At 40.1% G+C, this 23,076-nt stretch overlaps 1 protein-coding gene, 1 non-coding gene and 1 pseudogene across 2 annotated transcripts in view; all 3 read right to left on the bottom strand.

Annotated features, from left to right (window-relative positions):
• MED17 (mediator complex subunit 17) overlaps positions 1 to 22,670 on the bottom strand; it is a 29,032-nt gene extending 6,362 nt beyond the window's left edge. Inside the window, exons 1-9 of the mRNA XM_002822357.5 lie at positions 22,139 to 22,670; positions 18,737 to 18,903; positions 16,098 to 16,317; positions 13,026 to 13,162; positions 12,855 to 12,939; positions 11,834 to 11,986; positions 10,355 to 10,485; positions 9,172 to 9,356; positions 4,910 to 5,047 (exon numbers count right to left, since the gene is read on the bottom strand). Of these exons, the coding sequence (XP_002822403.1) occupies positions 4,910 to 5,047; positions 9,172 to 9,356; positions 10,355 to 10,485; positions 11,834 to 11,986; positions 12,855 to 12,939; positions 13,026 to 13,162; positions 16,098 to 16,317; positions 18,737 to 18,903; positions 22,139 to 22,388 (1,466 nt within the window). The 5' untranslated portion in view covers positions 22,389 to 22,670. The remainder of the gene's footprint in view (positions 1 to 4,909; positions 5,048 to 9,171; positions 9,357 to 10,354; positions 10,486 to 11,833; positions 11,987 to 12,854; positions 12,940 to 13,025; positions 13,163 to 16,097; positions 16,318 to 18,736; positions 18,904 to 22,138) is intronic.
• LOC112135669 (small nucleolar RNA U13) lies at positions 9,582 to 9,682 on the bottom strand. The gene has a single exon (XR_002916922.2). It is a non-coding gene; the product is annotated as a small nucleolar RNA U13 (small nucleolar RNA).
• LOC112135692 (U4 spliceosomal RNA) lies at positions 12,122 to 12,320 on the bottom strand (annotated as a pseudogene).
• Positions 22,671 to 23,076: the final 406 nt, after the last annotated feature.

The following is a 23,076-nucleotide window of genomic DNA, read 5'->3' as shown; positions in this document are numbered from 1 at the left end:
TACCTTTGCTGCAAGGAGATGAGATCCACATTGGGTATATGTGGGACCTGCCCTAACAAGAGCCATAAGCTTCTGTAACAACTCCATAGGCATGGTTTCCACAAGCCAAGCCCAGTTTTAAAAGTCACCACCATCCAGGAAAATCCAAAGGCATTCCCATCAGTTATTTAAAATTTCTCCTGGTTCAGATGCATTTTACAAATTTGAGATCATTTTTACTATAAGCAATGTTGCCTAGTAATACTGATGACATCTTTCCTTATCAGGTTTCCAAGGGATGAGAGCCAGCGTTAACCAAAAAGCAAATTCTCATACAGAAAGAGAAACGGTTTTGTTAGCTCTTTACCTTCTCTTACTGAAATAATCGGCAAACAAGTCAGAATATACATACTCCATTAATTTGGCTTAGGTCAAATAAAGAAACTTATACAATAGCCAGTAAATAACAAGCAGATCACTGCACTCTTCCAAAGCAACTTCTAAAATTTCAGCACGTAATATGTCCAAGAAACTTGAAATCCCCTAATAACCTAGATGAACAAAATGCAGGAAAAAACAGCTTTATGTCCTCTCACATTTGATAAAAGCTCTTGTTTCTAACTTTGTTTTAAAGCAAATATTTGAGAATAAAGCATTTTGGTGATTGTCTACATAAAATTGTAATAAAAAAAAAATAAAGGCTGGGCACAGTGGCTCATGCCTGTAATCCCAGCACTTTGGGAGGCTGAGGCAGGTGGTCACAAGGTCAAGAGATTGAGACTATCCTGGCCAACATGGTGAAACCCCTACTAAAAATACAAAAATTAGGTGGGCGTGGTGGCACACACCTGTAGTCCCAGCTATTTGGGAGGCTGAGGCAGGAGAATTGCTTGAACCCGGGAGGCAGAGGTTGCAGTGAGCCAAGATCACACTACTGCACTCCAATCTGGCGACAGAGCAAAACTCCATCTCAAAAAAAAAAAAAAAAAAAAGAGAGACAGGGTCTTCCTATGTTGCCCAGACTGGAATGCAGTGGTTTTATCCATAGTGCCATCATAGCGCACTGCATCCTTGAAATCTTGACGTTGAGTGATCCTCCCACCTCAGCCTCCTGAGAAGCTGGGACTTCAGGTGTGTGCAACCATGCCTGGCTTAAGTTGTAATTTTGATGAACTAAAGTTTACATTGTTTTCTCAAAGAAAAACAAAACTCAAAAGGCTTAAAGATATATTAATCTAACCAACATTTTAGAATTCTTTTCTTAAAACAAGGTGTGAAGGAACAGGGTTTCTTATCACTCACTATTGGTGAATGCATACTTGTGGCAACCACTTCGAAGAACAATTTGGTAGTACTAATTAAAAACTTAAATGTCCTTATCTTTTTTTTTGAGACAGGATCTCACTCTATCACCCAGGCTGGAGGGCAGTGGCACAATCTCAGCTCACTGTAACCTCTGTCTCCCAGGTTCAAATGATTCTCCCACTTCAGCCTCCCAAATAGCTGGGACTACAGGCATGTACCACCACACCCAGCTAATTTTTCTGTTTTTAGTAGGGACAGGGTTTCATCATGTTGGCCAGGCTGGGCTTGAACTCCTGGCCTCAAGTGCTCCGCCCAAAATGCTGGGGATACAGGCATGAGCCACTGTGCCCAGCCAAATGTCCTTCTCTTTTAACCCAGCAATTATACTTGTAGGACTTTACCCTATAAATGGATAGACCTGTGTATGTACAAATTATTTTGCTGGTACTCAACAAAAATGTTCAACAACAGAAGACCGATTAAAAGTTTGGGACATACAATGAAATACAAAAAGGCTGCAAGAAAAAAATGAGGTAGATCTATGTGGTAACAAAATAATGTTTACTCACTCATATACGACTACTGAGCAATAAATTATTCATTACATGTCTTGTCTGTATTTCTGGACCTTATGGCCACATGAATAATTTTAACTCAGAAGAATGCAGAATAATCCACATATTTTAAACCTTGTTAAAATAGTCCACATAAAAAGGGTCTACTACTCTGTAAAGCATTTCCTATATACAGTTTTTCCTAATTGATCCCATTGTATTCTGATCATTAAGCCTACCTGCATAAGTTGAACTAAAACACTACTGAGTTTAAAAATCATGTAAATTACAAATGACTGCTAATATGTAGAGTTTCTTTTTGGGGTGATGGAAATGTTCAATAATTAGACGATGATGGTTATACAACATAGGGAATATACTAAAGACCACTGAACTGTGTCCACTTTAAAATGGTGAATTTTGTTATGTGTATTATGTTTTTAGAAAGCATACAAAACTGTGTAAGAGAGGTAGGGTTACATATCTTCTACATGCATATGTAAAAAAAAATTATTTTTAAAGAGAGGTCACTTACAGGAACAGGTAGGATATATATGCTTGTAAATACATAGACTTTCCTAGAAAGATGTGTAAGAAACTGTTTTAAATGATTGATCCAAAGGAATTCTGATAATTATTTTCAACTTTCAATAGCCTAAGTTGAGCCCAGCTGTGATGGTTAATACTGTCAACCTGATTGGGTTGAAGGATACAAAGTATTGGTCCTAGGTGTGTCTGTGAGGGTGCAAAGGAGAGTAACATTTAAATCAGTGGGCTGGGAAGGGCAGACCCACCCTTAATCTGGGTGGCCACCATCTAATCAGCTGCCAGTGGGGCTAGAATATAAACAGGCAGAAAAATGTGAAAAGAGAGACTGGCCTAGCCTCCCAGCCTACATCTTTCTCCCGTGCTGGATGCTTCTTGCCCTTGAACAACAGACTCCAGGTTCTTTAGTTTTGGAACTTGGACTGACTCTCCTTGCTCCTCAGCCAGCAGATGGCCTATTGTGGGAACTTCTGATCCTGTGAGTTAATACTTAATAAACTCCCCTGTGTGTGTGTGTGTGTGTGTGTATACACACATTCCATTAGTTCTGTCCCTCTAGAGAACCCTAATCCACCAGCTGTAGAAGATGAGGAAAAGGGCATTCTACTACGGCCTTCTACTTCTCCTTCACTCCTGATTCTGTCAAGGCTACATCATCACTAACCTTTCTTCATGGAAGTTTACAACGTTTACATTGGGACCTGTAACCATAATCCCAGTTTTAGTCTTAGTTCTAAGTATAAACAATTCAATGATGATAATTTTCTCTTTTCTTTTCCATTGCACTCAGTCTCTCTTAACTTTTTACTATGGAAAATTTTAAACACAAACAGTAGGAGGGCAAAAGGCTTAGTGGCAAATAAATAATAAACACCAACAGAAGTATAATATAATGAAAGCCTATAATCCCATCACCCAGTCTTAAGTTAAAAATGCAATCCAAACTTGTTTCTTCTATGTTCAACACCTACTTTCTCCCACCCCACCCTCAAATCACCCCAATTATTTTATTATTTCTTTAGATACAGGGGAAGAAAACTCTATGACTCTACTTTATTCCATCATCTTTCTCTGGAAGTTTCAGGACTAGTTTCCTTCCCATTGTGCATTCTTTCATACTCTGCATCTGCTCTCACACTTATCTACTATGTTTTCATTTTTTAAGTGAATTAAAACCTCTGCATTAAAAATAGCATTATATTGGAAATGACTGTACATAGGAAAAATCAAAAAGAAAGAAAACAATAGCATTATAAATGTATTTTTCTGCCCCTACTCCTAAGGGTCGTTATTTTGTGTTTCACAGTATGCTTTGCTTTACTGTGGCTCGTTACGTCTGTCTGAAATAAAGCAACTAAGAGTATGGTAGTGCACACCTGTAGTCCCAGCTACACAGGAGGCTGAAGCAGGAGGACTGCTTGAGCCCAAGAGTTTGAGATCAGCCTGGACAACAGCATTGTTAGACGCCATCTCAAAAACACAAACTGAGACAAAAAGGAAATAAAGCAACTAACACTTTAAAAATAAAACGTAGTCACAGACCCTGACAAATGTCAGGTGTTAAATTTCAAAGAGGCTCAAAAGGTAGGCCAAAAAGTCCTTAAAGGCTACTGGCCAGTTGTATTAACTTGTGATTTGTGAACGTAAATCTAGTAGACTGCATTCCTATGAGGCCTGGGGACAAAAACCATCTTACCTCCTTCACAGATACACAGTTATCAACCCAGTTTTTAGGGCATAATCATGAACTTGATTAGACCCAGGATCAACACCAGGTCATGAGAACTATAAAACTTAGGTTGTTTTAGGCATAACATGGAGAGTACAGGCTAGAATACAAATGGCCCTATTCACTTCAAATATACTAGACCAGCCATAACCATTAGGCAAGAACTGAAGCAGACCTGGAGTCTCAAGAGGTAAGGCAGCCTTCTGCTCAGTGCCAGGGTTCATTGTTTACCCCAGCTCAAATATGTGACATTTACTTAATAAAGACTAGTTTTTAGACATTCTTACCTCTCATTCTTACAATGTTTAAAAACAGACTTTATGAATTTTCTCCTAAGAACTAATTGCCATCAAAAAAACAAAAAAACAGGGGCCAGGAGTGGTGGCTCATGCCTGTAATCCCAGCACCTTGGGAGGCCAAGACAGCAGGATTGCTGGAGTCCAGGAGTTCAAGACCAGCATGGGCAACACAGACCTGTTTCTTAAAAAAATTTTTTTTAATTAGCTGGGCATGGGGGCACATGCCTATAGTCCCAGCTACTCAGGAGGTTGAGGCAAAAGAATTCCTTGAACCCAGGAGCTCAAGGCTGTAGTCAGCTATGATCATCACTGCACTCCAACCTGGGTAAAAGAGTGAGACTCCACCTATGAAAAAAAAAACACTCTACAGCTTGTATAATTTACAGAAATGTTATGTTACCCTAGCAAATAAAAACCAAATGCTTAATATAATTACTCAGCAAACATCAGTAGCAAATCAACATATTAAATACAAAACTTTTATTTTGGCCACTTACTTGCATATTTGTTCATAGCCTTGTGATGTGATTAAAACTTTCACACTAGATTCATAAACATCATTGATATTTGACCAATGAGCCTGTATCTGAGGATCCTCAATTCTGCTTGCTAAGCTGTCAATGGTTGCAGCAGCTCTTTTAAATACAAGAAGTTAAAAAACTTTTTAAGTCACCATACAAAATGATAGGAATATAAATGATTCATCAATTTTATGAAAATTTTAAAACTAACTACTTTTTAAAACTACCACTATGTGTAAGGCAGACTTTAAACAAAGGCAGAGGTAGCTCTAAGAACCCTTTCATACTACTTGAATGTGTAGGTTCTCAGCTTGACATTACAATACATTCTCATCACACACCCCTGATTATCACGATTCATGATGGGTTTATTCCCTTTAACTCTATTCATTTTCTTCCACTCAGAAAAGCTTATCAGGAAATGAGTGAGAAGGATATTCGATATTCTATGGTATTAACCTAATATAAATCATTCATAAATGTCAGTACTTGATCCCTGGTAACAAATGACTTGGGACACACCCACATCTAGACCCATTACTGTAATAAAATTATAATCATATTCAAGAGAAGCTAGAGATTTTTTGCACAATCAAATCCTTATACTCCAAAAAAAGAAAAATATCAATACAAATGAGAAATAAGATTTATCAAGTGTTCATTATACAGCAAGCATTATAATAAGAGCTTTCATTAATTATATAATCTTACTAACATATCATTTAATCTTAACCTTATTAGGTAGGCACTACCATTTCAATTTTTTAAACAGAAAGAAGTTTAGCAATGTTAAGCAATTTGCCCAAGGTCACATAGCTATAAACTGGGATACAAAACCTGGGAGTCTAAATCCAGAGCCAAAAACCTGATAATCTAATTCCAAAGCCAGTAATCTTATACACACTAATCAACAGCCAACACTTAGAACCAAAGCATAAATCATTTAAATTAACCAAACCCTCAGTTCCTAATTATCTGATTTTTAACACTTTACTGGAAAGAGAAAGAAAGGCCTGGAAGTGGCTCACACCTGTAATCAGAACACTTTGGGAGGACAAGGAGGGACGATCGCTTGATACCAGGAGTTCAAAACAAACCTGAGCAACATATCGACAACCAGTCTCTATAAATAAAAAAAAAAATAAGCTGGGCACAGCGGCGTGCATGAGTAGTCCCTGCTACTCAAAAGACTGAGGCAGGAAGATCACTTGAGCCCAGCAGTTCCAGGTTACAGTGAGCTATGACTCCACCACTGCACTGCACTCCAGTCTAAGCCAGAGTAAGATGCTGTCTCAAATTTTTTTTTTTTTTAAGACAAAGTCTCACTCTATCACCCAGGATGGAGTGCAGTGGTGCAATCTCAGCTCACTGCAACCTCCACCTTCCAGGTTCAAGTGATTCTCCTGCCTCAGCCTCCCGAGTAGCTGGGACTACAGGCGTGTGCCACCACGCCTGGCTAATTTTTCTATTTTTAGTAGAAACGAGGTTTCGCCATGTTGGCCAGGATGGTGTAGAACTCCTGACCTCAAGTGATCTGTCCTCCTTGGCCTCCCAAAGTGCTAGGATTACAGGCATGAGCCACCATGCCACGCCCCACCTCAAAATTAAAAAAATAATAATAAAAAATAAATTTAATTTTAAAAGAAAATGGGAAGAAATGAGAAGAGCCAGTGGGGACAAGGGGCTTTTACATTAATAGACTTAGGGTTTGGTCTGCTGCTGCAGTACCGGCTTCTTACAATACATTCTGAAATTTATTTTCCTTTTTCCTTGATGTGTTTCCCTGACAGTGCTTCATAATTCCTATAGAAGGTAAGTATGTGTGTGAGCATTACGAGAACCATTAAACTGGAAATAAAATTATCTAGCAATGGAAAATTGGGAAAAGAAATCATGAAGTATTTACATAATAGATATTATACAGCTATTAAAATATATTTAAAAACCTTTAATAAAAGATGAAAAAAACTACAATACAATATTAAATGAATGCAAGGTATAAAATTTGTTTTGGTATCACTCCTGAGGTATGAACTCAGAAGGATATAAAATTTTATAAACTCCGATTTTTTTTTAAAAGACATACACACACACACTCTGACACATACACATAAAAATATATTAGCATGTCAAGAGATCTCACTGTGCATGTTATCATACACATCAGTCTTTTTTTCTTTTTTAAGACATGGTTTCGCTCTGTCATCCCAACTGGAGCGTAGCGGGGTGTGATCACAGCTCACTGCAGCCTCAACATCCCAGGCTCATGCAATCCTCCAGCCTCAGCCTCCCAAGTAGCTGGGACTACAGGTGCACACCACCACACCCGGCTAATTTTTTTAAATTTTTTTGTAGAGATGGGCCATGTTGCCCAGGCAGGTCTCAAACTCCTGGACTCGAGGGATCTGCCCGGCCTCCCTGAGTGCTGAGTTTACAGGCATGAGCCACCACACCAAGCCCAGCTACTTTTTAAAAAAAGGCTTCCTGGCCAGGCACGGTGGCCCACGCCTGTAATCCCAGCACTTTGGGAGGCCAAGGTGGGTGGATCACTTGAGGTCAGGAGTTCAGGACCAGCCTGGCCAACATGGTGAAACCCCAACTCTACCAAAAATACAAAAATGAGCCAGGCATGGTGGCGCACACTTGTAATCCCAAATACTTGGGAGGCTGAGGCGGGATGATCACTTGAACCCGAGAGGCAGAGCTTGCAGTGAGCTGCACCACTGCACTCCAGCCTGGGTGACACAGTGAGACTTCGTCTCAAAGAAAAAAAAAAATTTCTTGTAGAGACAAGGTCTCACTATGTTGCCCAGGCTGGTCTCAAACTCCTGGGCTCAAGTAAGCTTCCCATCTTGGCCTCCTAAATTGTAGGGACTACAGGGGTGAGCTACCATGCCCAGCCAGGGTCTTTTTTTCTTCACTAAGCTTTTTGTACACCAGAAAGAAGTAAAAGTTTTAAAGCTTTGCTGCTTCCAAGGCTACACTTACTACTCTGAAATTTATAATGGTTATAAAAATAGCTATTTTTATGCTGATAATTTATTTTGGGAATATTTAAATTTATGGTCAATCAGAAATTTGCAAGACTAACGATCTACTCAAATTATCAGCTTTTTAAGTTGAACTGTATTAATGGTAAGAAACAGTAACCTATCATATAATGCTTTATTACTTATAAGAAACTTCTACATACATCATTTAATATGACCCTAAGACCCCACTCCTATACCTACTATTGACAGGGGAATAAGTGGGGGACCATAGACACTAAATCCACTGCTCCAAGTTATTTAGCAAGTGGTTGAGCCTTGGCTTACACACCTTTCACCCCTAGTCACCTACTCCTTTCACTGCATCATGCTGTCTTCTCTAATGTGTCTCCCCAATTCCTTTTACTAAAAGCTGAAGGACCTAAATTTCCACTGTAAGACTACAAACTAATGTACTAAAAAAAACTGTATTAACAAGAAAAAAACTGGAAATCAAAAATAAAATATCATCTATTTAATGACAATGCCCATGCCTGAAATTCTGGAGTACTACCAAGGCATAATTACAAATGAAGTAAAAAACAGGCCTTTTCACTAAGTACCAATAATAAAATAGAAAAGCACCCTTTAGCACTGAAAAAGATACATTTATATGTAATCATGCCACATTATTTTGTAAGCAGTGTATATAAAGGAAAAAAAAGAGCTTTGGCGTTACATAGACCTGGGCATAAATCCTGGTTCTGCAACTTTTTAGCTGTGTAACCTTGAGCAAGGTGCATAACTTCTTTAAGCCTTAATCTTATCAGTAAAAACAGGGTTAATACTACCTGCCACAAAGAACAAAGATTAAATAAGTTATCATAAGGAAAGTGCCCTCAAACTCTAAAATGTGCAAGAAACAAAAAATACAGAAACCCTCAAGAAAAAGATTTACATCAGTTCAGAAATAAGTATCTCACGGCTGGGTTACTGAAGAAAGCATGGTGTTGTAAGGCACATTCCTAGTCAGTTGTCTTTGCAAAAAAGTGACAGTGTTAGAAAGAATAATACACTGTTAGATCAGAAGTGGATCTAAGTCTTCCCCAGACTTGACAGGACCCAGTCTATGACTGTAAATAAACTCTTACCACTTCCTCTCCCTAAAATAAAAAAGTTAAAGCCTCCCAAAAGTGTATGAAATAATAGAAGAAAACACACTGCAATTTCAAAGAAAAAACAGAAAACAGTAACTTTTTTCAACCTTACCTACTCCTTAGAAAAATATGCTTTGCTTGTTTAATTATTTTTTCCAGAAGCCCTTCACTGGACTGTAATGAATTAATTTCATTTTTATCAAAAGCTTGAGGACCCGAAAGTCTCATTCTCTTGTGGCCAAAAGGTGCACTTGCTGGATGAGGCATCATGATGGAACTCAAGGTCTGTTTATGAAACTAACAAAAACAGCCATTTTAAATAACCAATATCCACATAGTAAATGCTACATAACATTTAATCAAAACATGGTTGACATCTTAGAAACACTGAAAGGAATGGATTTGAACCACATATGAAAACAATCCAACCTTGGAGAAAAATGCTAGCATCTACTAGGTCACACATAATGCAAGACTGTAAAGAGGAGGGTCCCTCTCAAGCTGTAACTTTTCCTTTTCTCATGTCGGATGGGTAATGCGCTGACATCCTAATAAGGTTTGAGGGAGTCACAACTCACGCATAAGCATGAAAGCCCAATCTTGCTTTTGAACCACAAAAGGATCTCAAGCTTTAATTTTTATTTTACAAGTTTTAAAACGTAAAACAATCCTCTTCATTGAGTCTCATAAATAGAACATACGCAATCAGTAAATAGTTCTTTCACTATACCCTAGATTAGAGGTTCCCAAACCCGGCTGCCTATCTGAACCTCCTGAGGAGCTTTTTAAAAACAACTCTTGCATCATCACAATCAACTGAACCAGGTTTTGGGGTAGGGCAAGGGAGGCTGTAATATATAATTCTATGAAATTTCACAGGATATTCTTTTGAAATTACCCTGGCCTGTGAACCAGCTCCCTGGAAACAGTTGTAGATGATCTGTAAGTAGAACATGTCCTAAAATAAAACTAGTCTGTTCACAGACTCTGGCAAGACATTTTCCCTTATCTCCCCAAGTCAGAATCACCCTTCCCTCTGCACTTTAGCATCATGTTTCTTACACCTCTACTTTAAAACCTGTGTATCTCTACCACTAGAAGGTATGTTTGGGAACAGGGACAGTATTGTGATTATCTCTGTATTCCCCTAGCACACAGCAAGGATCTTTCACATCAGACAGTGAGTGTTGTTGCTATGTGAATAATCAAGACTCAACAGACGAGGGGGGCTTTGTGCATACTCACTGCCCTGGACATACTCACCACAGCGCAAAGAAAAACATTTATTTCCTTACCTCTCTAATCAGTAGATGCAAATTATGCTCTAGGACATAAAGGTGGTCCTCTGGACATTGCTTCTCAGTAGCAAATTTTTGGGATTTCTTATCATTTGAGGAATGGCACAAAGAAATAGATAACTGCAAGCCTATTTATAAATAAAGAAGGAAGACATATGTAAATAACCTGAAATATGGAAAGGTACAAACTGTCTTCATTAAGTATAATCATAGTTCATTTTCAAAAGATATATTCTAAACTTGAAGATCAGACCTCATGATTAACATCTGTATATCAAGACTACTATTCGGCCGGGTGCGGTGGCTCACGCCTGTAATTCTAGCATGTTGGGAGGCCAAGGTGGGTGGATCACAAGGTCAGGGGATTGAGACCATCCTGGCCAACATGGTGAAACCCCGTCTCTACTAAAAACACAAAAAAATTAGCTGGGCATGGTGGCATGTGCCTGTAGTCCCAGCTGCTTGGGAGGCTGAGGCAGGAGAATTGCTTGGACCCGAGAGGTGGACAAGTTGCAGTGAGCCAACATCACGCCATTGCACTCCAGCCTGGACAACAAAACGGAAACTTCATCTCAAAAAAAAAAAAAAACTATTCATGAATATAATAAAATTTGAATTTTAACAATTCAAATTCTGTTGACACATAATATGGCTGCTGCCCTTGAACTGGCTAAAGACTGGTGAAAAAGCTATATATTAATTTGTTTTTTCCTTTAAAATAAGAGTAGGTAGCCAGTCTTACTGCGTAAAAGACAGTTCGTCTTCCCTGCTCCCATGAGAAGTAGGATGGAATTTCTCACCACTAAAACCTATTTCCTTCTAAGACGACAGTCCTTAGAATTTACGTAAAAAACAAGTGTAAAGCTAAATACAAACTGATCTCCAGGGCAAGTCTACCTGCTTTTGAATAATAAAATTAAAATCCAGTTTCTATAAATTTGAGGCTATTACGAGTAAACTCTTTTTTTTTTTTCTTAATTTTTTTGTTTGTTTGTTTTAGTAGAGACGGGATTTCACCAAGTTGGCCAGGCTGGTCTCAAACTCCTGACTCCAGGTGATATGCCTGCCTCGGCCTCCCATAGTGCTGGGATGACAGGTGTAAGAGTAAACATTTTTAAATTGGCCTCTCATTTAGATAATAAGGCAGGATCCCGGAAAAAAATCTCCCTTCATAGCAACTGTTGGTAAATAACTGTAGCTATGCTAGTGCAAATTTTCTTTTCTCTTGACCACAGTAATGACTACATAAGTGCAAATTTTTAATATGTAGCTTAAAAATCCAAGGGTCGCACTATTTAGGACAGAACAGATTCCACTGTGTAGTTTGTGTTACATGCTTTACTGGCTGTCACTATGGATAGCATGCTATTTCTTTGCTCTCATTATTCTCCCAATACACCCTAAGAGCTACCTTCTCTGTCCTATTCCCCAAAACACAAAGTCCTGTTCATAAAGTCGAAAAAGGGCTGCTCTTACTCGGAAAGGGCTGAGAGATAATCTGGTTTTTCACCACAATGTGAGGGATTTGTGATTTAATTTGAACAGCTTCCCGAGAGAGCTGTGCAAAAATTTCTTTACATAAGAGAACATTCTGTGCCGCTTCTAATTTTGTCTGCCAATGTGGGGAACCTGAAAGACAAGAAATATATGTATCAATTATCTAACCATATTATGCATTAACTAGTTTAAATGGTGATCTGAATACATATGACAAAAGTTTAGGAAAACACTACATTACGGTATATTCTTTTTTTTCCTATTCAGTCTCTATAGAGGCTGTCAAAAATTGCCAATGCCAACTGTGTTACAAATCATCCCGGCAGGGTATTGACAAGTTCTCCGCCACCCCAATCTCTCATTCCTGAAGAGGAAAGTTTAAATTCCTGAAGAGGGAAGTATCAATTAGCAATAATCGTGCCACAGATAAACCTCACTGGGTATGATACTGCCACTGTGCAAAGCTATATTCTTTCCAAAATATAAAAATCTCACTTCTTTAACACAGAAACCCAGTAAATAAGTCCAATCTTTAAAAACAGTTGCTGGTGGCTCATGCCTATAATCCTAGCACTTTGGGAGGCTGAGGCGGGTGGATCACCTGAGGTTGAGTGTTCGAGACCAGCCTGACCAACATGGAGAAACCCCATCTCTACTAAAAATATAAAATTAGCCAGGAATGGTGGCGCACACCTGTAATCCCAGCTACTCGGTAGGCTGAGGCAGGAGAATTGCTTGAACCTGGGAGGTAGAGGTTGCGGTGAGCCGAGATTGCACCATTGTACTCTAGCCTGGGCAACAAGAGAAACTCAGTCTCAAAAAAAAAAAAAAAAAAATTGCACAGCTATTCACTAATGGTTTATTGATTAAATTTTAGAAGTATATTTTCAATTGTTCTTACTTCAAAATATCTATTTTTCCTACCCATATTTATCTTCAGTTTATTTTAAAATGTCAGCTCAAATAAGACCAGAAATTAGAGGATAGAACATAACCATACCTGGTTTGGATTTGGGCAAAGGTCGTTTGAAGAGGTTAACTGTGCCGAGGTCACCTATATCTGGAGCCTGTTTTTGTATTGAAACCTATATGACAACAAAAACAAAAAAAGGTAACAAATTAACTTCAGGCTATTCGTAAGAAATTACTTGAAAAATATTTTGACAAATACCTTGATATATGCAGACCCCTCTAAATCACTAGGAATTTGGACATCAAGAGGACAGTAATCTTCAGGTATCTTTTTATCCAGATCGAGATCTGTATTCTTTATTACTTCAAATGTACCATGATGAGGAAAGAGAGATCCTAATGTTGTATTAAAAATAGGAAAATAAAAAAGTTAACATATTATTCTGACACACATTATTAAATACATAATACTTCACATCAACATCACTGAATCAAAGTAAGTCCCCACTAAAAAACATATGTTTTAGGGGGAAAGGGTGAGGAGTGGTGAACAAAGGAAAGAAAGATAATGGTAGCGGGGGTGGTTATTTACCTTAAAAAAAAACACTTCTTAGTCTAACGACATCATTATAATAAGAATTCCACAGAAAATCCAAATTGTTTTATTCCAATGGAGTATTGACAAAAATGGGTGCACTCACAGGGCAGGCGTGGTGGCTCATGCCTGTAATCCCAGCACTTTGGGAGGATGAGGCGGGTGGATTACCTGAGGTCAGGAGTTCAAGACCAGCCATGACCAACACGGAGAAATCCCCGTCTCTACTAAAAATACAAAATTAACTGGGCCTGGTGGCGCATGCTTGTAATCCCAGCTACTCAGGAGGCTAAGGCAGGAGAATTGCTTGAACCCGGGAGATGGAGGTTGTGGTGGGCTGAGATCGCGCCATTGCCCTCCAGCCTGGGCAACAAGAGTGAAACTCTGACTCAAAAAAAAAAAAAAAAAAAAAAAAGAGGTGTACTCCTAGAAATGAAACCTTGGGGATGAAATACTTCTGGAGCTTAGCATCTCTACTAAGGTTTCAACTAAGTGCTCTGCATCCAACAACAGAAAGACAGAGGATACTGCACATAACATCTTTTTTTCAACCAGTTTCCTAGATTTTTTATTTTTTATTATCTTTTTAGAGACAAGGTCTCCCTCTGTCTTCCAGGCTGCAGTGTGGTGGTGTAATCATAGCTCACTGCAGCCTCAAACTCCTAGGATTTAACAATCCTCCCACTTCAGCCTCCCAAGTAACTAGGACTGCAGGTACATGCCATCACACCCAGCTAATTTTTAAGTTTTTTTTTAGAGATAGGGTCTATGTTGTCCAGTCTGGTCTTGAACTCCTGGGCTCAAGCAATCCTCCCACCCTGGCCTCCCAAAGTGCTGAGATTACAGGTGTGAACCCCCATGCCCAGCCCAGTTCCTAGATTTTATGTGATGTGTTTTTGTGTAGTTCAGAAGTTTGGGTAAGTTGTTCTGGGCCATTGAATTACATAAGAAATAGGTGGTTCAATGTAACTGGTTTTATAACAAGGGAAGATGCTAAAAATTTTCTTGCAATTAAAAACAATGTGATCAAATCCTTTCATAATCATGAGTGACTACCCCAAAGAAAGAATTAAAGTTCCTGCACACAAATTATTTGTGGAAAAGAAAATACCCAAAACCAGAAAGCACTGCTTCTACAGACCACCTATTAAAATTTTTAAATGGTCTTGTCATCTTTAATTCATCTTTATAATGAGATTTAACCTTCAGGATTCAAAATACTCCAATTAATATTAATGCTGAAGCATGTCAGTCCTCCAGTATTTGACTTAACCACCTTAACCTTTTTTTAATTTTAGGATAGTGATAGCTTACTCTGGCAAAGGAATCTTTCAGATATCACTCTACCATTATCTCAACTATTAAAGCCAAGACTTCTTGCCTCCTCCCCTGATATTCACAGCTTTTATCCCATTGAGCTATGAAGTTTTTCCATATAGCCAGCCCCTCTGATTGCCTCAGCAGCTTATAAAACACTGCCATTATTACCTTGTAAAACCTATTTATTATAGCTCAACAACTAAGAATTTATACCAAAAAATATGAAGTCAACATCATCAAACTTTAGTATGCCCCCAAAAGTTGCATTCCCTAAGTTAGTGTTGTAGCCCTAGTTTGGTGGGAAAAATGAGAGCAAACCTTTTCGCCACCCTTTCTCTTCACTCAGACATAAAAACAGCTGAGCAGACTAATGGGAAAAGAAAGGGTAAAGAATAGAAAGTATCTTTCCTCCTTTCATGTCCAGTTTTTTTGTTTGTTCGTTTTAATTCTCAGAAGAACACTTGCATCATGTCCAGTTTTCGTTTGTTTGTTTGTTTTTTTGGGGGTTTTTTTTGAGACAAGGTCAGGCTGGAATGCAGTGGTGCAATCTCGGCTCACTGCAGCCTCGACCTCCTGGGCTCAAGGGATCATCCTGCCTCAGCCTCCTGAGTAGCTGGGACTAACAGGCATGCAACACCACGCCCAGCTAATTTTTGTATTTTTTGTAAAGATGAAGTTTTGCCATGTTGCCCAGGCTGGTATCGAATTCCTAAGCTCAAGCAATCTGCCCACCTCAGCCTCCCAAAGTGCTAGGATTACAGGTGTGAGCCACTGCACCCGGCCATGTTCAGTTTTTAAGGGTTACAGGTAAGGCCTTGATTGAGGAGTGTAGTTTTACCTCATTTCTAACTAAAAAGTCAATTATGCTTCAAGGTGTGCCAGCACATAAACCCCATCTTTGAACTTTCTGTTAAGTGTACCTAAAAGGTTTTGAAATAGAAACTAGGCTATTTATTATAAGGCTCTGATAAGAGTGGTTTCGGCTTATATGAACAGAAATTAAAATTTTGAAACATAACGCATAGCTGAGAAATAATATATCATAGGAGGATGTTTAACATTATACTTACACAGAAAGCATGGTTTTTCTTTGTTTGTTTTTGAGACAGAGTCTCACTCTGTCCCTCAGGCTGGAGTGCAATGGTGTGATCTTGGCTCACTGCAACCTCCACCTCCTGGGTTCAAGCAATTCTCGTGCCTCAGCCTCCCAAGTAGCTAGGATTACAGGTGCGTGTTACCACGCTTGGATAATTTTTTGCATTTTTGGTAGAGATGGGTTTTTGCCATGTTGCCTGGGCTCATCTTGAACTCCTGGTCTCAAGTGATCCACCCACCTTGGCCTTCCAAAGTGCTAGGATTACACACATGAGCCACCGCGCCTGGCCGGAAAGTATAGTTTTTAATAATTATTCATACCTGCACTTCTGTAGCTCAGATCTCCGAGAATTTTATCTCCAACTTTTCGAAGTTTCCAGTGTTGCCGTAATCGCAAAAGCTCAGAATTGAAGTCTCTTTGTAGCTTGTTTTCTTGGTTTTCGGTAACTGATTTAGTCAGTCTTTCTGCCCCCTTCAATAGGATTTGTGCTGCTCCAGCAAGTGACTTCTTTTTAGATATCAATTGCAATGTCTGAGGATTCTATCAAAAACAACCCAAACATCCAGTTCTGCAGGATTTTTAAATGACTCTAAAATTACACATTTTATCAATAATAAAATGAAGTGAACGAAAAGCAAAAAGGAGGGGCAAGTACACATAACAGTGTTTTTAATAAAATAATAACCTTAACCTATTTCTTTGTCCAACTCACTCAAAGCTTCACTTATGTTAAACCAAAAACACTACAATGGCCTCTAGTCAGAACTTACCATTGCATCAACTCTGTCCAGCCTGTCAGGGTCCCCTCTTAATGTACTGCCATTCCTCTCCTTACATATTGCCAGCCCCCTATCCTGTACATACACACATATAGTTTATATATAACCTTTTTGGCACTCATTATACTTCCGATTAACATCTATAATCTCTGCTTCAATGGTAACCTGCATGATGGCAGAAACCACTATATCCACAAACCCTAGAACAATGCCTGGCACATAATATTTGATTTAATGAATGAATGAATGACTGCAATGGGTATAACTGTAAAATTATCTTGTATTTTGTAGCTTACCATATTTTGTATCTTACCATAAGCTATTAAAGTGCTTTTGGAATTAGGACTAAAATTACACAGCATTAACTTTTTTTCTTTTGAGATGGAGTCTTGTTCTGTCACCCAGGCTAGAATGCAGTAGCACCATCTTGGCTCACCATAGCCTTGACCTACTGGCTCAAGTGATCCTCCCGCTTCAGCTTCCTGAGAAGCTGGGACTCCAGATGTGCAACACCAAGCCTGGCTTTTTTTTTTTTTTTTTTTGGTAGAAACAGGGTCTTGCTATGTTGCCTGGGATAGTCTCAAACTCCTGGCTTCCTGCTTTGGCTCCCCCAAAGTGTTGGAATTACAGGCATTAGCCACCGCACCCTGCCACTGTTAATATTAAACATACTTCACTGAATCCTAATTTTTTGGAAAACTGATCAGAAATCACTATCTATGTATCATATATGCATACATAAATACCCACAATCACCATAATTTGTGTATTTTACTAACCAGTTTAATACAGTTTTCTTGCTGTATGAGAGTCAAAAATCACATAAAAAGCTTCATAAACATATCAAAATAATCTTTTGATCGTATTAGGGAATGTAAATAAAAGAGTTCCTGGAGATATTAAGAAATTCCTGGAGACTCCCTTCGGGGAAAAGCACAGAATAGTAGAAAAGGTAGTGGGGCTATGAGTTAGGTGCTGGAGTTCTAGTCTTGGCTCTCTTAACTACTGGCTTGACAGCAACTTGAACATATTACAAATCTCTTTAAGCTTTAGTTTTCTCTCTGTAAAATGAAGAATGCAGGTTTAGGGAACTCTATTAGTCCCCCAGCACAATGTTTCTAGATTCTGAAACTATTACTATGTGAGTAATTCTATTCAATTAATTTTATTTACAAATGGGTTCTAACAGTCATTACTTCTTCTCCATGACTAATTTGGTTATGGTCTTGACACTTGTTTTCCTTAAGGACCCAAGTAGCTTCAATGATTTCAGACTATTCACCAACTCGTCTTCCTGCTGCCTCTCCTTAATCTTCGAATGTTCAAAAATTGAATATACTGTTTATGAAATAGCAGCAATTCTACCCAGCTCTCAATATGCTCCATAATTTGGCCTAACTTTTCTAATCCATCCCCTAAAAAAAAGGGAAGGAAGGATTAGATGGAAAAACAGGGACTTAAGAGAAAATAACTTGCTTAATTTAAGGTCACACAGTTAATGAAGGCAGAGGCAGGATGTGAATCCAGGTCTACCTGATTCCAAAGCCATTATATCATCACATTTTTGTGTAATATATCACAGACCAAGGACCCAGGCTATAAGAATTTGTTAAGATTTGGTAACCTTTAAAGTATTACATTCTTTTTTTTTTTTTTTTTTTTTTGGGACGGAGTCTCACTCTGTTGCCCAGGCTGGAGTGCAGTGGTGCAATCTCAGCTCACTGCAACCCCTGCCTCCCAGGCTCAAGCAATTCTCCTGCCTCAGCCTCCTGAGTAGCTGGGACTACAGGTGCCCACCACCACGCCTGGCTAATTTTTGTTATTTTTAATAGAGACAGGGTTTCACAGCATTAGCCAGGATGGTCTCGATCTCCTGACCTCGTGATCTGCCCGCCTCGGCCTCCCAAAGTGCTGGGATTACAGGCGTGAGCCACCACGCCTGGCCTTAAAAGTATTACATTCTTAATGAAACTTAACTCTTCCAAAGATCATAGGTATATAATAAAAAAAAAAAAAAGGAAATGGAGTTGTATGGCTTTGTTTTAGACCAGTTAGTCTTTAAATCTTCATCTGGACTTAATTTTGCAAGAAAGGAAAATGGAACAACAGGCACAAAGCCAAAAAAGGGTCCTGGGATTTAATAAATAAAATTTTATTATTCATTTAAAGTCCACAAATACCTGTTTTGGAGGAAGTGCATCTTGAGAGACAGGATCAAGAGTCATAAATTTTTTATCCCTAACAATACTGAGAACGTCATAGAGAACACACATCTCTGTCAGGGCACTTCTCAAATTGTTCCTCACTGAGTCCCACGGCCAAAGGGAAGGCTGAAATTTTACCACTCCTAAAAAGAGAGAGAGAGAAAAAAGAAATACAGAAGTATTCGTTACATTGAATGGCAGACAACTCACTTAGGTTTAAAAAGTACTAAAAGGAGAAATAATTAATTTAATTTCAAATTGTTCTCTTATTTATGCCATCTCCTCTACCGTTTCTTAAATCTTTGTTCACATTCACATTAGCATTCCTACAATCGCAAAATGAATATGACATCTATTTCCACAGGTTAAATTTATCATTACAACATTATAGACTCAAATATCTTTTCAAATTTATGTAAACCTTTTTAATAATCTTCTTACAGTGTTTAGAACTTGAATTTACAATTGTACAAAATTTCCAAAATACAGAAAAGTACAAAACGAAAATGACCTGTAAGCCAGCCACTATTAGCATATCTTCCTTTTAACCATTAAAAAAAGTATTGTGATTAAATACATGAACATTCACTATATAGAGTTCACACGATAAAGAATTAGAGGGTAAAAAGTGAAAGTTTTCCTTCATTCCCCACCCGATTCTCTCCCCTCCTGAGAGGTAACCACTATTAACAGACGGAGTGTACCCTTTCTTTTCTTTTTTTTTTTTCTGAGACGAAGTCTCGCTCTGTCCCGCAGGCTGGAGTGCGGTGGCGCGATCTCGGCTCACCGCAAGCTCCACCTCACGGATTCATGCCATTCTCCTGCCTCAGCCTCCCCAGTAGCTGGGACTACAGGCGCTCGCCACCACGCCCAGCTAATTTTTTGTATTTTTAGTAGAGACGGAGTTTCACCATGTTAGCCAGGATGGTCTCGATCTCCTGACCTCGTGATCCACCCGCCCCGGCCTCTGAAAGTGCTGGGATTACAGGCGTGAGCCACTGCGCCCGGCCCCGATAAGTGTACCCTTTCAAAGGTTTTTCTATGCACTTACATACTTCTATTTCCAATTTTCTATTACTTGCTTTTCCCCCGCCCCCACTTAATATTTCCTAGAGACACTTCCATGTTAGCACTTATGAGTCTACTTAATTCTTTTAACACTGTATGATATTCTGGAACAAGGATGTACGGGATGTTCAACCACTTGTATTTAATGGACATGCAGATTGCTTCCAACAAGTGAACTGCTTCCAACAATGCTACCAGTGGTAAACACCTTGAATATATACCCTGTACATGTGCAACTTTTTCTGCAGGTTACATTTTTAGTCGTGGTAATAGTGAATCAAAGGAGATAAACATTTAAAAGTTTCGGCTGGGCCCAGTGGCTCAGGCCTGTAATCCCAGTACTTTGGGAGGCCGAGGCAGGGTGGATCACCTGAGATCAGGTATTTAAGACCAGCCTGGCCAACACGGTGAAACCCTATCTCTACTAAAAATACAAAAATTAGCCAGGCATGGTGCCGCACGCCTATAGTCCCACATACTAGGGAAGCTGAAGTGGGAGAATCGTTTTGAATCCAGGAGGCAGGGGTTGCAGTGAGCCGAGATTGCACCACTGCACTCCAGCCTGGGCGACAGAGCAAGACTCCGTCTCAAAAAAAACAAAACAAACCAAAAAAAGTTAAAATTAAATTTTGGCACATATTAAACTGCCAAATTGTCTTTCAGAATCACTACCAGTTCACATTCCTAACCCTGAATATTAACAATCTTTTCAATTTCTGTCAATTTTGTGCATGGAAAGAGTATCTTAATCATGTTTTAATTTCCCAGTCCCTAGTAATGAGATTGAGTCTATGCTCTGTTTATTGGTATCTGAAGTCTCTCCTCTATGAGCCTTCAGATACCTTTGGCCTATTTTTCCAAAGTGTCATCATTTTCTTTTCAGTCTGAAGGGACTTTTTGAATATAGAAGATACCAACTAAATTTGTGTTATATGTGTAGAACTTCTCCAAGTCTGTCATTTATCTTTTTACTTTGCTTATGGCATCTTTTCCCATTATTTTTAAATTTTATGTAAGTAATATATCTATACTTTGTAAGGTAGGTGGGTGTGTGGTTGTGTGTGTGGATGTTAGGGTCTTGTTCTGTTACCCAGGCTGGAGTGCGGTGGCACAATCATAGCTCACTGCAGCCTTGATCTCACTGGCTGAATCCATCCTCCTCCCTCAGCCTCCCCAGTAGCTGGGACCACAGACGTGCACCACCACGCCCAGCTAATTTTTTTAATTTGTAGAGACAGGAGCTCCCTATGTTGCTCAGGCTGGTCTTGAAATCTGGGCTCAAGCGATTCTTCCACCTTGGCCTCCAAAAATGTTGGGACTACGGGTGTGAGCCACCATGTCTGTCCTGTTATTTCCTAAATTAAGAAGATCTATCCTACTCCCAGAATAATACAACTATTCTTTCATTATTTCTTCTAACACTTTGTTTTACTTTCTTCATTTGGCACCTCAATCCTCAAAAATTACTGTGGAAATAATTTTTGTGTGAGGTATAAAGTAGTATTTACCTTTTTTCGCAAATGGACCCCTAATAATCCTAACAGCACTGCCCTGAAATGACATCTTTAAATTCCCATTTACACCGGGTCTGCTGCATAACTAAATTAAGAATTGTGATTTTTTTTTCAAAAATCCTTGACAATAATGAGAATCCGAAACCCACTCATTGTTTCTTCACTTCCCTCCTAACTAGTCTCCTCCCTTCCAGTTTTGCTTTCCCTATAATTCATTTACTAGAAAGCATCTAGAGTAACCTTTAACAAAATCATGTCTCTACTTATCCTGCAAAAGCTTTCAGTGGTCTTAACACTAGTCAAACGCTTATCCTGGCCTACTGGGCTCTACATGATCTGGACCCGCCTACCTCTTGGACCTCGTCACACATTTCAGTCAAAACAGACCTCTTTTCTGTAGGTGCTACTATCATCATTCACACCGCACAAGGATGCAAAGTAACTCGCCCAAGGTCACACAGCCGGCAAGGGGCAAAGCCCCGATCTAGGGCTCTTCGCCACTAAGTGTACCACATTAAAGGCCCTCTACAGAGAAGCATTCATTTAAACATTTCACGGTTTGACAGTGTCTCAAACGCTGCCACTCAAGGAGACCCGCAGGAGTACTGAGTAAAGTCGTGTCCTACCTCGTCCGGCAGCAACAGAAAGATGACGACCAAGTATCCTTACCCTTCCGCTAGAGGGACACTCAAAAGTTCTCGCACGCACAAGATCACCCCCATCGCGGGAGAGGCCGAGGCCCGCGCGGGTGCTGGGACCCAGACCGGCGGACTCGGGCAGCGGATGCAGGCCTTACCTTCCTCGTCGTCCTGGTCTACGCTGGACCCGGCGCCCGGCCAGTCCTGCGCGTCGCCCTCGGTCCCTGCCGCCTCCTCCTCCTCGGAGCCCGAACCCTGGCTGAAGTCTATCCGCTGGGCCAGACGCGCCAGATTCTGCGACATGGACAGCGGCGGCAGGTACGTCTCGGTGCCATCCAGGCCCACCTCATGGACCTGCTTCTCGCAGGCCGATTCGATGCTGATCCGCACTGCGCGCACCCCGGACATGCTGGCTGCGTTGGCCAGCGGTGGGAGGACCCGCCACGAGCCCAAAAACGAGGTACTAAGAGGAGGCTTCCCTGCGGAGAGCCGGGAACCCAGAACCCCGGAGCCGCGGTGCCCCAGAAGACCCTCGGGAAACCGAACGCAACGCTCAGGCTGGAAACAAAAGAGCTGGCCCAGCAACCTTCCCAGAACGCACCGCAAGCTCCCCCCTCTGCAAGTCTTTCGGAGCAAAACTGGGCCGGCGCGGAAGCTGCAGTGCTCCCTAGAGTGCTTCCGGTGAATCACGATGCAAGGTGGGGTAAACTTCCGGGCCTATAAGAGGCGTGGCCGGCAGAGGGAGGGAAAGAGCGGTTCGGGAGCCGAGAGGGTGGCGGGTATATTCCCCGCTTTTTAAGCCTGCGTTTGTTTAAAAAGTGGATGAGGAAAGAAAGCTGCAGAGGCGAGAAGAGTTAAGGAAAAGGAAATTAATGGATCCTTGGATCTTAGCAATGAGAGTCCTGTTGAGAGAACTGAGATCTGCTGGCGCGCGCCTGTGGTCCCAGCTACGCGGGGGGCTGAGGCGGCAGGATCGCTTGAGCCCTGGAGATGGAGGCTGCAGTGAGCCGAGATCTGACCGCTGCACTCCAGCCTAGGCAACAGAGTGGGATCCTGCCTCAAAACAAAAGTTTTTTTAAATTAACAAGAAATTTTT

This window comes from Pongo abelii, chromosome 9, assembly GCF_028885655.2.
Source record: "Pongo abelii isolate AG06213 chromosome 9, NHGRI_mPonAbe1-v2.0_pri, whole genome shotgun sequence".
In the NCBI taxonomy this organism is placed as follows: domain Eukaryota; kingdom Metazoa; phylum Chordata; class Mammalia; order Primates; family Hominidae; genus Pongo; species Pongo abelii.
Note: the sequence above shows the minus strand (reverse complement) of the source record. Positions and strands in the feature narration are given on the sequence as shown.